At 34.2% G+C, this 15,999-nt stretch overlaps 1 protein-coding gene across 1 annotated transcript in view; it reads right to left on the bottom strand.

The window, feature by feature from the left end:
- The window catches only part of LOC116843228, a 26,259-nt gene extending 10,555 nt beyond the window's left edge, over nucleotides 1–15,704 (bottom strand). The window contains exons 1-2 of the mRNA XM_032813478.1: nucleotides 15,618–15,704; nucleotides 10,153–10,337 (exon numbers count right to left, since the gene is read on the bottom strand). Coding sequence (XP_032669369.1) covers nucleotides 10,153–10,337; nucleotides 15,618–15,704 — 272 coding nt within the window. The remainder of the gene's footprint in view (nucleotides 1–10,152; nucleotides 10,338–15,617) is intronic.
- Nucleotides 15,705–15,999: the final 295 nt, after the last annotated feature.

Raw genomic sequence — 15,999 nt, 5'->3', positions numbered from 1 at the left:
TATATATATATATATGTATATATGTATATATATATATATATATATATATATATATATATATATATATATATAATTTCCTCAAAGTCCACGCAACTGTTTATCACAACGATGATAATAACTAAACAAAGACGAAGAAATCGTAAAGAAATCGTCGTAACGACACGCCCGAGTTGCTTTTCTATACGTAATAGCAATAATTAAATAATAACCGAATAAATTAAATAATAATCGAATAAAGGAGTAATAATACTCGAATATTAAATGGTAGTGATAATAATATCTGTTCGACAATCCTGTGATAATCCCGCGAATGAATAATAACGAAATAATGATGATCGAATAATTGATAATAACAATACCTGGATAATGGCTTTAACAAAAACCTTAAGCTCCACAAAGGGTAGGTAAACGGACTCTCGTAACGGGCCGCTTGTGCCGCTGACTGAACGGCGCTTGGGGAGGGGAGGGCGACTGGGTTAGGTAAACACGCGTGCACGAGCACGTGCTCGAGCGTCACGCCATAACACGCTCAATCGTCGAGACGAGCACATCGGGAGCTGCCGCATTATTTTTTAATTATTACACCAATTAAATTATTATACTGATTTTTAATACCGCGTTTCGACTTCGCGACAATTGAGGCGAGAATTAAGACAAATTAAGACGCGTACTCCTCACGCGAGCAGGTGTTACAGGCTTTACCGAGACAAGTAATTACCGCGTTTCATTTACTTTTTTATTTGTTAGATAAAGAAACGTCGCGATCGAGTTCCTCAATGTCGATCAAATATCATCATCCATTTATATTATTCCATTATTATTACTTCTTCATTTGATTGTCATTTAATTATATTTTTTATTATTGGAAAGCTACTCGAGCGTGCCGTTACGACGATTCCCTTACCTCGTCTTGCTGTCGTGTGTAATTAATTGATACTACCGAATATTATTATATGGTTGTCGATCAGATATTAATACCATAATACATTAATTAATTGGATATTATTACTTCTTTATTCAGCTATGATTTAATTATTTCTTATTGCGCATTGTGAACGAACTCGAGCGTGCTGTTACGACAATTTCTTTTCCTCGTTTTGCTGTCGCGTGTAACTGATACTAAATTATTAAATTACTAAATTAAATTTCTGTCATAGAGATCCAACAGAGCAGACACAGTCACGCGGCTCTAAGACAGGACTCGGAACAGTTTGCCAATTTCGGCCGATTCTCGGAAGCTACGCCTTCTATCTCCCCCTTGCCGCGTGGTGGGCCCAGAAAGTGACGATCGCGACCAGTCGCGGCTCCAAGCTTAGAGGCACGATTGTCACTTTTTAGGCCCGCCGCGCGGCAAGGGGGAGATAGAAGCCGTAGCTCCCGAGAATCGGCCGAAATTAGCAAACTGTTCCGAGCCCTGTTCTAGGGGATGCGATGCTTCGAAAATGCCTCGCCGGAGGATTCGACTCGAGCCTGCCTAAATCGGCTCGAAGATGAGCTTCACTAATTTGTACTTATAAATAATTAGAAATCCGACAAAACTGAAAATTTTCTTGTTTAGAATCGAGTTCCTTAATGCCTTCATTGTCGTGTAACTAATTAATACTTAATTAAATCTGTTTTTTGTTGCAGATACGAGCACTCGACTTTAAAAGGATACTGCGCCGGAGGATCCTGCTCGGATCTGGCAGAGTTGACGCGAAGGTAAGTTTCACTAATTTGAATTTATAATTCCAATAAATCCGATTGGAATAAAATTGGAAATTCTCTTGTTTGAAATCGAGTTTCTTAATGCCTCTATTGTCTTGTGTAATACTAAATTAAATTTGCTTTCTATTGCAGAGACGAAATAAACGACCAGCCGACTCTAAGGGGCTGCTGCGCCGGAGGATCTGGCTTGCGCCGAGCGGAATTAGCTCGAAGGTGAGTTTCATTAATTAACGTTTGTAATTAGAAATCCGACAAGATTCATAATTCTCTTGCTCGAAATCGAGATAATTTGAATCGAATCAAAGATCGCATTAAATTGTAATTACACGCCGAGAGAATTTTTGCCGAGTAACATCACTACTTGAAAAATTTTGATTTGTTCTAATTAAGAGATTTATTTGCAACAAGAAAAAAGAAAGTGGAATATTTCAAATGCATTAAAAAAATTCTTCCAGCATGAAAAATATCGCGTTTATTTTGTTTAATCCTTCAAACTTCTTCACTCAAATCGTTATCAATGCACGAATCTAATCGGCGAAATGGCATTTTTCTGTTCTAGAAACGAAAGCAGAATGTAGCTACCCTGATCGGCGGTTTGGTGAGTTAAAACAAGAAACATATTGATAATAGAAAGATTACATCTTTCGATGTAGTGCATGCTTATCGAATTAATGCGATTTACTTTGCTGTAGTTGTGTATGTGCCGTCCAATAAAAATCACACTGCTCGAAACATTAGAATATCGCTTTTTCAAATAATAATATTAGTAATAAAGCATATTTTACATAAATTTAGCAAATAAATTTTCAAGTATTTTTCTCCCAATGTATCCATATTTAGAAATTGATTAACTTAGATTATTGATTGGTTGACGATTTTTGTCGGAGGAAATTTTTATTAATCAAATTTCAACACTATCTGATAGATGCTTAAAGTATTGAGTATACGCTCTAAACATTCAAAATTTTGAAAAAATTATTCAGTTTTACTGAATGCGATCTTTCAGGTGTCTCGAGTAGTGCGCTAATACGCAGAGATTGCGCCAACGTACAAAGGGATTGCGCTACAGAGACTGCGCCACAGAAAATGTGCAATCACATTATCCCCGTCATAGATCTTCCGCCGATCGTTAATTTTCTCAATTTTCTCTTTCCCGTGAGCTTAAATCGCGATTGCATTTCATAAAATAGAGTTCTTGCTTCGTTATTCAGTAAAATTTGATATCGTGCGGTACCTGCGCGAAGCGATCTAACGTGATTATGTGAACTGCTCGCAAAATTAATTTCACGATCGTCGGAAAATTTTCAGATTTCAATTTTTCATTTAGAGTTAAAGTTTTCTAACGCGGGACACAATAGGAGACAATGCTAGCGAGCGTTGATCCTTTGCGAAAAACGCGATGTACATAAGTCATATATGCAAGCAGTGCTGCAGAAATGTGCTCGTGCACGCCGCAGTGTGCGAGAAGAAGTGTCCCCTCCATGCGCCTTCTCTAACGTACACAGCGCTGCTGCTCCGTCTATGGGTGTACTCTTCACACCGACAGACGGAGTATTAGCGTTGTACGCGTTAGGAGAAGGCGCATTGAAAGGACATTTCTCCTCACACGCTGCGGCGTGCATGAACACATTTCTACAGCACTGCATGCGAGCAGTTGTTTGTTTACTTACGCAGTGCGTGACAAGTTCCATCGAACGAAGACAGATGTCTCACGCGGTAACATTTTTTTCACGTAAATTTTGAACAGAATCTTTATCTCTATTGTCATTTTCATAGTTTTTTATTTTTCACTCACGCTCGCGTTTGCGATTATTAATTTGATGGGTTTGCGAATTTCACCGGATCGTATTTGCGGAAGAATCGCGAGCGAACTTCGCAGAAATATTGCAGAGTTATTATCCGCAAAAGCATTGCGAAATTGTCTTCGCAAAAGTATTGCGGAACTGTATTGCAGCTTACTACGCTGCACCATCGAAACGTTACATTAGGGATATTCCGTGTCGTACGTGAGAATTTCACACAGATTACTTCGCTCACGCGTCGAAAGATTTCGCGAGATTGGCCTTCGCGTCGCGTGTTCCCATCGCTCGTGGATTCAATTTCCTTTGTAAGTGATTCGCGTCGCGCGTATATTAAAGCACTACAACTACAACATACATTACAATTCGATCAAACCGTTGTTGAATTCGTCGTACATACTCGTCGTTCATCCGAAAGGCCGACATTTCCTCGAAGACGCGGTTCGCGATATTTCATACGCTATTCGCAACTCGGAGTATATCCCCCAAGAGAGACGGGATTTTTCGTGAAACTTTCGTTAGATTACCGTGATCGGGAGTGAATTACAGCCAACGTGGGACGCGAGGACCATTGCAGTATCAGATACAGCGACAGGATGGCAGGACCCTGGACACCGTGGGACGACACGCAATGGTGAGCGCTCAATTTAGACGCTCATATAGTATATAGTAGACACAAAGCGTCACTTTACGTAGATTGCATGCACGTAGATATAAACCGCATTGGGTCCGACGGGAGGTATAGTAAGAATTGGAATTTGTAATTCGTCGGAGTTACGTAAGAATGATCCAACCAAAGAATTTAGCTCTGAGATTTTTGCAATAGTTCAACGAGTCAAGCATTTCTTTAAGAATACTGACTAGATCAATTCTTTAAAAAATGTGCAAAAAGACACGACTAGTAAAAAATAAAAAAACTGTTCCTTAATTCATTTCATGCATCTATAAAGCTTGAATTTTTTTGTTTGGATTAAAAAGATGTGAATGGAGTATCTATTGATAAAATCTTATAATTTATTGAATTGGATCATTCTTGCATAATAATAGCCAATTGAAATTTCGACTCGACAGGCTTCCTTCTCGTCGGATTATTTCTTGATGATACATTGAACTTATATATTTCAACATGTCATATATATATGCTCTTTATATGTTATATATGCTTTTTTATGCTCTATATATGTTTTATATACCCAATGTATACTTTATACAGGGTGTCCCGCCACTATCGCATTTTCTCTTAAGGACGCATTCCTAAGGTAATTTGAAGAAAAAAATCCTAATGAAAAAATGTCGTGGCTATAATACTTTTCAAATTATAAACGATTAAAGTTGACCAATTATATTGTCTAAAGAACGCGCACTCAAGTACGATACAACACACAATGGTACAGGTGTATGCACATAAGTGTGAATTTGCATAAGATATGAAATTAGTTGTAAATCCCTAAAAAAAACATTAAATGTATGACAGCTTACTGATTCTCATAAATATATTGTGTGATATTTTATTCATAACATTTTGACGAAATTGTTATTATTTGCGATATGTTTATTTAAATGATAGAAAAGGTAGATTATTATTATATATATTGTATTTATAGAACTTCCGTATCAATATTTGGAAAAGAAACGACATGTGCATGCACTTACTGTACTTTAGCCAGTATAATTGGTCAACTTTAATCGTTTATAATTTGAAATGTATTATAGCCTCGCCATTTTTGTATGAGAATTTTTTTATTCAAATTACCTCAGGAATGCGTTCTTAATAGATAATGCGGTAGTGATGGGACACTCTGTATATACTATTTGATTAATATACTTTATAACTTGTTATGTCGTATTGTATACGATATATTATCTCTTCAGAAATATCTTCTTATGCATACGCGTTTGTTGTTGACAAGACAACAAATTAAATTTCGACAAATTAAAGACAACAAATTAAATTATTAAGCCGAAACTCAAACCGAAATGTTTCGATTTCCCGCTAAATTATTAAGACGAAATTCGAATCCGAGTGTTTTGAGATTCCTCTAAATCATAATTATTAAGCCGAGATTCGAACCGACGTGTTTTGAAGATCCACTAATTTATTAAGCCAATATTCAAACCGATGAGTTTTGTGTTCCCGCAAAATTATTAAGCCGAGTTAGTTATGCCTGGGATAATTTTTCTAAAACTTATTAAAGAAATTGTCGCGTTCGCAAAGATGTATTTTCGAAAATGACGTGAAGTGTACGTATTTCGCTCTGCAACGTCCCTTGGATGACAATATGCTTTAATGTTACTCTACTCCCTCAGTAGCATGCCCAGAATCTTGAAAATAATTTCCCAATATCCCAAATCGTGCCCATAACGTTAGATTAGCAGTATATTCGGAATCTCGCGCATGCGCAGTGTTATCCTATCCTGCGCATGATCCGAAAGTCGGTCATGTTACTGCAGGTTAGGTTTTATGTACTGTTAGTATGTAGAGCACATTCAGGGATAGTTTTTTTAGAGCTTTTTAAAGTAACATTCGCGTTTGAAATGATGTATTTTCGAAATTGACGTCAGGTGTACTTATTTTGTTCTGCATCGTCTCCTGTGTGACAATGTGTTTGTATCACTCGACAGTGCACCCATAATCTTGAAAATAATTTCCCAATACCACGAAGTCGCGCCCATAACGTTAGATCCATCGTAGCAGTATATTCGGGTTCTCGCTCATGCATAGTGGTATCTATCCTGCGCATAGTCCAAAAATCGGTCATGTTATTTCAGGTTAGATCATATAGTGTTAGCATGTAGAGCAAATTCTGGGATAATATTTTACAATTATTTTATGTAATTTTTGCTTTCGCAAAGATGTATTTTCGAAAATTACGTGAAATTGGACTATATTGCTCTGCATCGTCTCCCAGATCACAATGTATGTTAATGTCACTCTATTTCAGGACCGACAAACTCGCATACTAATGACGAGGACATTGAAACGAACACTACCTGGTAGTGGCGGGAGTGAATTAAATCAATATAGCGCTGAATAATGAAGAATGAAGTTAACTTTCATATTAACCTTCAAAGTCTATGGTGCTTGTGAAATTATCATCGTCGCTTTGTGTCATACGAAGAAGAAAAGATATTCCGTACTTTATTAAATATAAAAATATAGTGCTACGTCCTCGTCACTATATATTTATTAGTTATACATTACGCATAAAATAATATTGCATTTGCAGCATGTCTCACAAGAAGTGTGCAATAGTAAATTACAATTATATTTTTACTTATATGCACTTTTATATTTAATAAAGTACGGAGTATCTTTTTTCTTCGTATGACAAAGCGACGATGATAATTTCACAAGCACCATAGACTTTGAAGGTTAACGTGAAAGTTAACTTTATTCTTCACTATTCAGCGCTATATTGATTTAATTCGCCCCCGTCACTACCAGGTGGCGTTCGTTTCAATGTCCTCGTCATTAGTATACGAGTTTGTCAGCCCTGCTCTACTCCCTCAGTAACACGCCTAGAATTTTGAAAATAATTTTACAATAGCCCGAAGTCGCGTTCATAACGTTGTATCCAATTTAGCATCGTAGAAGAGTCGGATTCTCAGGAATGGGCCGAAAATTGGTCGTGTTACTGCAGGTTATTTGCGTCATATAATATTAGCGTCTAGAACACATTCTGGGAAAATATCACAGATGTCAATACTAAACTAGATTGCTAATAAGGGCTTCGAACATGCGTCGCGTAAGGTTTCTGGTTGCATGCAAGAAAATGGCGGCGGTCCTGTGTATGTGTGACGTGTGTGTGACGTGTCACTTGTGTGAGTACTTGCAACGTACAATGTGAGTCAGAGTGGCCATTAAATTACTGTCGTAAAACCAAAAATGCCAGTATCTTATTGCATCAAAAAATATCGTAACAAAAAAATAGATGATATTGGACGTTATTTGCTCTGCTCGTTTTCAAGAAAAGAATTTTATGACTAAACGTAGTGAAAATATATGGCGGTAGCGGCCATTTTCTCGCATGCACCGAAAATTCTATCGGACGCAAGCCGTTATATGCTTTTAGATAGTCTGTTAGCAATTTAATTTAGTATAGACATCTGTGGATAATATCTTACAGTTTTTTTAAGTAATTTTCGCTCTTTTGCAAAGATATATTTTCGAAAATGACGTGAAGTTTGACTATTTCGCTCTGCATTGTCTCCCGGATTACGTGGGATACCCCGCTTCATTTTCGCACGTACTTTTACCATGCAAAAGGTTTTTCATTCGAAGTAGAAAGATGTTATCTTTGTAGAAAGATTCAATGTCGTGATAGTAACTGTTTCTTATCGTTCTCGTCTCATATTGAGAGATACTCTGCTTCATTTTCGTATTTCCACTATGCAAAAGAGTTTTTAATTTGACGCAGGTAGAAAGAAATAAATATTGCAGAAAGATTCGATGACGTGATAGTAACTGTTCCTAATCGTTTTTGTCTCATATTGTGGGATGCTCCACTTCATTTTCGCACGTATTTTCACCATGCAAAAGAGTTTTTATTCAATGTAGAAATAAGTTAACTTTGCAGGAAGATTCAATGTCGTGATAGTAACTTTTCTTTATCGTTTTCATCTCATATTGTGGGATGTTCCGCTTAATTTTCGCACGTACTTTTACCGTGCAAAAGAGTTTTTAATTCGACGCAGGTACAAAAAAGCAAACTTTGCAGAAAGATTCGATGTCGTGATAGTAACGTTTCTTTATCGTTTTCGTCTCATATTGATGGATGCTCTGCTTCATTTTTGCACGTACTTTCACCATGCAAAAAAGTTTTTAATTTTGTCGAATCAGCACGAGACAATAGTTTTGCAAAGGTATTCGGTATCACGTTAACAACATTTCCCAACAACTTACTTTGTGTTGACTTGACCAAATTAAAAATGCTTTTGTATAGTAAAAATACATGCATAAATAAAATAGGGCATTTCTGCCTCAAGGATGAAAACGACGTGGAACTATTGTTATCGTGACACTGATTTTATTTTTCAAAAATTACAGCGTACTGGCTGCTCCAATTTATATGATAAAATTACGTGCGAAAATAAAGTGTAACATTGATCAGTGCGAAATGAAAACTGATATCTCAAATTATCGTTGCTAATTATATTGAAAGGCTCAAATAACAGGTAACGTATTTTCTAAACAATTATTCGCAAACTAAGCTTGCGCTTACAACACTCTACTCTAAAAACTCTTTCTTTGATACACCCAGTACACAAGCGGTTTGAAGAATTTATCAGAAAAATAGCAAGAGCCTATTTTGGAGAGAATGCAAATATTGGCAACGTGGCATTCATATTTACGTAACGTCTATGTGTAAGAAAATTGAAATGACAACATAACACACTTGCATAACAAAAAGATTTTCTGAGAAAAGATGATAGCGATATCATGTTAATACTTATTTGACGATCATTTTTATTCTATAAGTATCTATGTGTATATAAATTCGATATCGTCGGTAGATGATGATAACTACTTTTTGATGATTGCTCTACGTTATCGACGATTATCAAGTTTGTCGTTCGCTCCGGCACCCCTTTAACAGGTTATAAATCATGATGTTCTTTAATATCTGACTGTTTCAAAATTAATACCCGAAGTTCTTCTAGAAAAAAATACGTATTTCTTATTTATGTCTTCTCTACCACAAAATTATTTTTAAGATCGTATTTTTGGAATATGAGTTAAAAACGCTGCTCTGTAAGTACAGAGACGACGCGAGCAGAAAACAGTTCTGACTCTATATGTGCATATCTATTTACAGGCAGTATTTGTATTTCATATCACAAAAAGCTGCGACTTCAGAAACTAAATTCATTCTACATGATTTGGAATAAAGCTCTCTCTCTCTCTCTCTCTCTCTCTCTCTCTCTCTCTCTCTCTTCCTTTTTTATTTCCCTCTTAAATTTCCTTATAATTTTGAAATTCACCCAAGCAATAACGAGCAATGAGAATATATTAAAAAATTCTATAAAACTTTCAAAAAATCCATAATTATAAAATACATGGAATATAAACATGTTGTCGTACATTTTCTCGTATTTCTTACGGTTTCAAAATATTTGATCGTGATCAGATTTTATGTGATATTAACTTGGAGGAGTTAATATCATATATATATGTTTCGTACGAAACATATCCGTAAAGCACATTCTATAATAAGTCATTAGTCGTAACACATAACGCATAACACATAAGACATAAGAAAATTCACCAATTGCAATCTTTCAGAATAGAAATTTCAGAAAAGAATTCTGATTGGTGTATTCTCTTATGCCTTATGTGTTATGCGTTATGTGTCACGGCTAACGGCTTATTGTAGAAAGCCCATAAAAATACGTGTCTCTTATTTTCGGTTTAAAATTTGCAATAAAATTATTTTCTGAGATCTGCATTTTTATTAAGATACGAATTACGTCGCGCTAAAAGATGTCCACACGTCGCGGTTACACGGAGCCGGCAATATACCCGTGATTTCTTGTGTAGTACCTCACAGTTTTGAAGATATCGGCCAATCGATATTCACGTTCGAGAGAAAACCGGCGCTGCGATCTTATACGTCCATCTTTCGCATCGTCCATCTCTTTTACTCACGTTCTCAGCATTAGCTCTATTTTACGATATAGCTCCCTTCTGCTTCGACGATGATAAACCTCGGCCGACTTCCTGTATGGCACGCTATTTCTATAGGGTAGTTCCCACGCCAGTCCGGCAGTAATGCTGATGGTGTACATTCCTGCTGGCTTCGTGAGTGTACCGATGGTCAAGCAGTAGACGAGCTACGTAACCGCAATGGACAGATAAAAAAGTTACGAAGTATTAATCGCCGTTGCGTCAAGTGAAAAATTATATCTGTACCTCGGGAAAGGAAAGCGCCGCCCTCGGAAGGGCCCTTCGAGACCGAGAGGGTCAGATATAATTCTTGATAATACCGCCGCCACCTGCTTTCGTCGATTTCGTATCTCGTTATCTCGTCACGGAGAGCAAAGCCCTTAATTTACATAAAATTAAAGTATTTGACAGTTATACGTGGTGAATTAACATTTCAATGGAGTTGAAAGCATTACTTCAAGTTACTCGTCGTACGTGCATAAAAGAAAGTTCCGCCTTATTTGGTGTAGAAAAGTTTCCGTGTTCAGCTATATCGTGAATTTATATTGCATCCTATGTACAACCGCGATACGCAACTTCTCCCGACAAGACACACACAATTCGTAACCAGGCACACAGCGCAAAAACATGCGAGCGCAAGTGTAGAAATTATAATTTCGCTCTATTTCAACAAAGGACTACGACCCACCTAAAGCGAGTATAACAAGCGCGCTCGCTCTCTCCTATCCTTTCTAAATACACGTACACATGAACCATAGAATCCTAAACATAGGTAGAATTTACTCAAACCAAACTAAAAAAACTGAATTTTGAAATAACATGTGTTTTGTTCTTTTATTATAATTTTTTAAACTTTTTTTAATCACAAATTATTATAAGTAAAATCATATTCCTCGACGATTTCTACATTGCTTAAAGAAGAAAGGAAATATTAAAGAGTACGACTAAATGAGTATTGAGCATGTTCCTTTAATCCATTTAAAGAAATAAGGGGTTGAGATAAATACCAAGTGAAAGGTCTCGTTGAGCTGAAGACAAATATATATGTTTTATTTTGCATAAATTTTCTGTTCTAAAGTTATAGGGTTCCAAAAGTTCAAAATTCAAAACAGTTTTTAATTTAAAAAAATATGAAAAATATGAAAAATATGAAAATATAAAAAATATAATATGTTGGAGTTTTGCGGCATGTAAGGATTCATTTAAAAGCTTACGACTTCTACTTTCCAGTGAATAAAAAATTGCATCAAAGTGTCAATAAAAAACCTAAGATCATAGTCTAATTTTGATGCAATATATTGTAACATACAGTTGATATTTCTAAAAATGCATATAAATTATTTCTGTACACTTAAACTAATAGATTTAAACGTCACTTATGGTTTTTGTACACGTAGAATTGACTGGCAATATTTTCACTACTAAAAACCAATAGAAAATACAAACAATTCAATTGGAATACTTGGATTCTCTGTTGACATTTTAATGCAATTTTTTATCGACTAGAAAGTAGAAGTCATAAGCTTTCAAATAATTCTTTATACATTGCAAAACTCCCCAACATTTTCATATTTTTTTTAATTAAAAACTGTTTTGAATTTGAAATTTTTGAAACCTTACAATTTTTAGATAGAAAATTAGTGCAAAATAAAACTTGTATATTTGTTTTCAGCTCAAAGAGATATTTCATTTGTTATCTATTTCAATCCCTTACTTTCCTAACTGAATTGAGGAAACATCTTGATCGCACATTTTCAATAAATTTTCCGAGGGCTATGAGCAAAGAAAGATGTGTTCGACAAAATTTACCCTTGTTTAAAATTTAGGTAACTTTTTAACGTTCAGTCCAGAGAGTTAACAAAATACAAAAAGAACCACCCGAGTCGAAATTTTAGCTCGACATTATTAAGTCTGCAAATTCTGTCGAATTTGAAGGACCAATAAAGAATCTTGAGATGTATAATTGTCGCTATACCTTGATTCTGCAAATAACTGTCGTTTTCTTCTTGGGTCTTAAAAAAGACTTCTTTCAGAATTATTCAGTATCATCTCATTATACTACCTGCATTTTAAATTTAATTCTTAATTTCATTCAGCAAAGTATTAATTATGTAACTTCCATAGAGCTACGAATAGAATTTGCAAAATTAACAGATATTATATAATCTAATAGGAGGATTAATGTATAAGTAGGTCAAGAAAACAACGAATTTTGATATTAATATTTTCTCGTCCCATAATTTATTTTCGTTTCTCTTTCCTTCCTTTCGACGTTGGAAATCTTGGTGAAATTTGAAGTTTTTAAAAGAGCTGATAAGAAAGAAAGGCAAAGATAAAACTAGATTATATATTGTTTGACACTGCCAAACAGTATTCTCAGTTTAACTTATTTGCACGAACATCCTGCACACAGTTCTAATTGGCCTTATATTCTTAATTAGGTTGCAAACATAAAAGTTGTGTGTACAATAATGCTGCGTGTTTACTAACAGAAATCTAAATTTTGATTCCGTTTGATAACGATAAAGCTAAACAGGAATGAAAAGGAAACATTGGCAACCGTGATCCCACAAATATTATTATACGTGAAAATTCGCATTTGAGAGATTGACATTACCTTCTAAATCCAATGTATTTATAATAGTGAATTACTTAGGATTTTTAATTGGAATCATAATTTCAAATTCGTATTTATGGATTATTTGGATTGATACTTCTTGTTGTATAAAGTACGAATGGATTGATCAAAGATTTACGAAGCAATAATGATTTCTTAAATCTAATCTAATCTAATATAATAAATATACTATATAATGATGTAAATATATGATTCGATCGGAGGAACGTGTTTTAACTCGATATCGATATACAATATCGATATTGGCTATATTAACCCTTGGGATATTAACCCTCTGCGTACACAATATTAGGTCTGTGAGATCCGCATGAATATTCGATCGCTCACCAACTTATAGGATACGGGAGATTTTCAAAATAGCTCAAATCTTTCACAATTTTTTATAACAAACTGAATGAATATTAAACTGAATGAAAGTGTTATTTTGACATGTATTTATATAACATATAAAGAGAAGAAAAATATAATTTTGATGATCAAATAATCAATATAAGTGTATAGTACATGCAGTTAAAATATATTTCGTTTTTCTTCTCAAGGTCGTTGTTTTGCAATAAAATTTTGATTCTCGGTGGCTCAATCAAAATCTTTGTAGATTTTGATTTTATTGCGCTACTATGTTTGAAGAGTTTCTTTAGCTCTGAAAAGAAATGTGTCCAAAAATATTAAATTTCAACAAAGTTATGGTAGCTGGCCGAGTCTGACAGACCCAGATACTGTATATCCCAAAAAATATGATTGTACACGGAGGGTTAAATATTTCAATAGTCTGTGCACAAAATATTGCGAACAACTGGAACTGTAAACATCGCACCAATATACATGCTCCACCAATATATTTTCGACTCTCGTCGACTCGAGATATAACGGCTCGAGAAAGTACGACTCACATAAGAGTTTTCAATAATAAATCTTAAAAGTTGCCCCTCTCCACTCTAAACATTGTCGCTTGCCATTAAGGAAACTGGAAGGTCAGATTGCCTGAAAATCGTGCTGGTTTTTTCACAATTTTTTATAACAAACTGAATGAATATGCGAAAGTGTTATTTTAATGTGTATTTATACAACACATGAAGAGAAGAAAAATATAATTTTGATGATCAAATACTCAATATAAGTGTATAGTACATGCAGTAAAAATATATTTTGTTTCTCTTTTCAAGGTCGTCATTTTGCAGTAATATTTTCACTCTCGTTATCGTGTGAGCTTGTCGTGTAAGCTTGTCATTATCGTGTGAACCACTATAATAGAAATTGAGTAAAAATTAACAAAATTGCAAATATCTTAATGAAATATTACTAAATTTTCAGTTCTTTTATAGTAAAAAAATTAATATTTCAAAATTAAATATTTTCACGTGTTTGTCAGTGGTTCACACGATAACGACAAGCTTATGGAAATTTTCTACCTAAAATTCAGCTTAATTGAGCCACCGAGAATCAAAATTTTATTGCAAAACAACGACCTTGAGAAGAAAAACGAAATATATTTTAACTGCATGTACTATACACTTATATTGATTTTTTGATCATCAAAATTATATTTTTCTTCTCTTTATATGTTATATAAATACACGTCAAAATAACACTTTCATTCAGTTTAATATTCATTCAGTTTGTTATAAAAAATTGTGAAAGAACAAGCACGATTTTCAGGCAATCTAACTTTCCACTCCCCTTAATGACGAGTATATTCAGTTAAGAAATCACCAACGAAAACCAACGATCTCAAAACACTTCGAACTTTCAAATCGTCAAATATGAAATTCTTATTTATAATTATTTATAATTATAAATAATAATTATAATTATAAATGAATTGAGATTAATAATCGCTTAACGCTTCATTTCCAATCGACTAGTATTTTCGCATGAGTCTACCGGTGTCTAGTTATGATGACCGGTAAACTAATATAAAACTAGGATGAAAAACATAGAATATAGCAACAATTAGCAATGAAGATTACAACTCCTTTTCCAGCTCTTTTAAATCTCTGAATCTTATCCAAATTTTTAATGCAAATGAAACAAAGTAATAATAAGGAGACTGTGAAAGAGAAAGTTTACATTATTTTTTTTTAAGTCATTTAATATTTTCTTATTGTACGTATTCTATTTGTAAAGAGTTAAGTTACATGAGTAACACATTACTTATTGAAATGAAAAATAAAGATTAAATGCAGATAGAATATCGAGATAATCGGATATTAAATGATTCTTAAATAAATTCTTTTTGAACTCTTTGAGTCCGGCGTATCCTTAGGGATACGGTATTTAATATTACCAAAAATAAAAATATTTAAATTAATTAAAGTAATAGAATGCGTTTAGCGCTACATCTAGTTATAATTATAGTTATAATTTTTACTTATTTTGGAAAGAAACAATTGGGTATTTATGAATCCACAATTTTTCATAATAAAATTGTTTTTATTTTTACATGCTAAAATTATTTTTTTCAAATAAAACTTTTAAAACAATATTTAAATTTATCTATAATTTTCTATTAAAATAACACTAAATTTTATAGTAGAAACCTAGGACTCAAAGGATTAAAGATTTATATACTTTTATCAAAATGGAGAAAATGGCAATAAGTAACTACTTTGTGACAACAAAGCAACATTAGCTTATATAATGTATTTCGAAATCCTTCCTCTATCTCTCGAATTAAATGAATTTTAGAGGATAAATGTAGAAATAAAATTTCATCGTTAAATAATTTTTTTGTTATAATGCAAACAATAAATTAAAAAAATTGTGTTAAAATTTATAGAAAATAAATGTTTTACGCAAAATAGTCTCTTACTTGAACGTTGCTGCCTTGAGGGAATACCAGATATTTAGTATCAACTTCTCTCTCGAATCTCGCAATCGAGTCATTCGGGAATGTCATCACTGACTCTGTCGATCCACCGACGCGAGGAACGATAATGGCCAGTAGAGTGAAATAGCGGAAATATCTAATCAACATTGCGCTCACGAAATTTCTTGCGCCGTCGGACAAGGTGAAACTTTAATCTCTAACTCGAGAATGCGCTCGTGCATACAACTGCGGCATCGTACAATGCCGAAAGCCGGTCTTCTTCGAGAACAAACGCTAACTGCATTCGCACATGTCTAAAAGCAACGGTATTAATAGTTATATAATATGGTTATTCTACACTGAAAAAAGGATTGGTTGACGAAAC

Source organism: Odontomachus brunneus, unplaced genomic scaffold (assembly GCF_010583005.1).
Source record: "Odontomachus brunneus isolate Ranch 3 - 2012 unplaced genomic scaffold, Obru_v1 Obru_scaffold_003, whole genome shotgun sequence".
NCBI classification, from domain to species: Eukaryota; Metazoa; Arthropoda; class Insecta; order Hymenoptera; family Formicidae; genus Odontomachus; species Odontomachus brunneus.
This window is presented reverse-complemented; position numbering and strand designations above follow the sequence as displayed.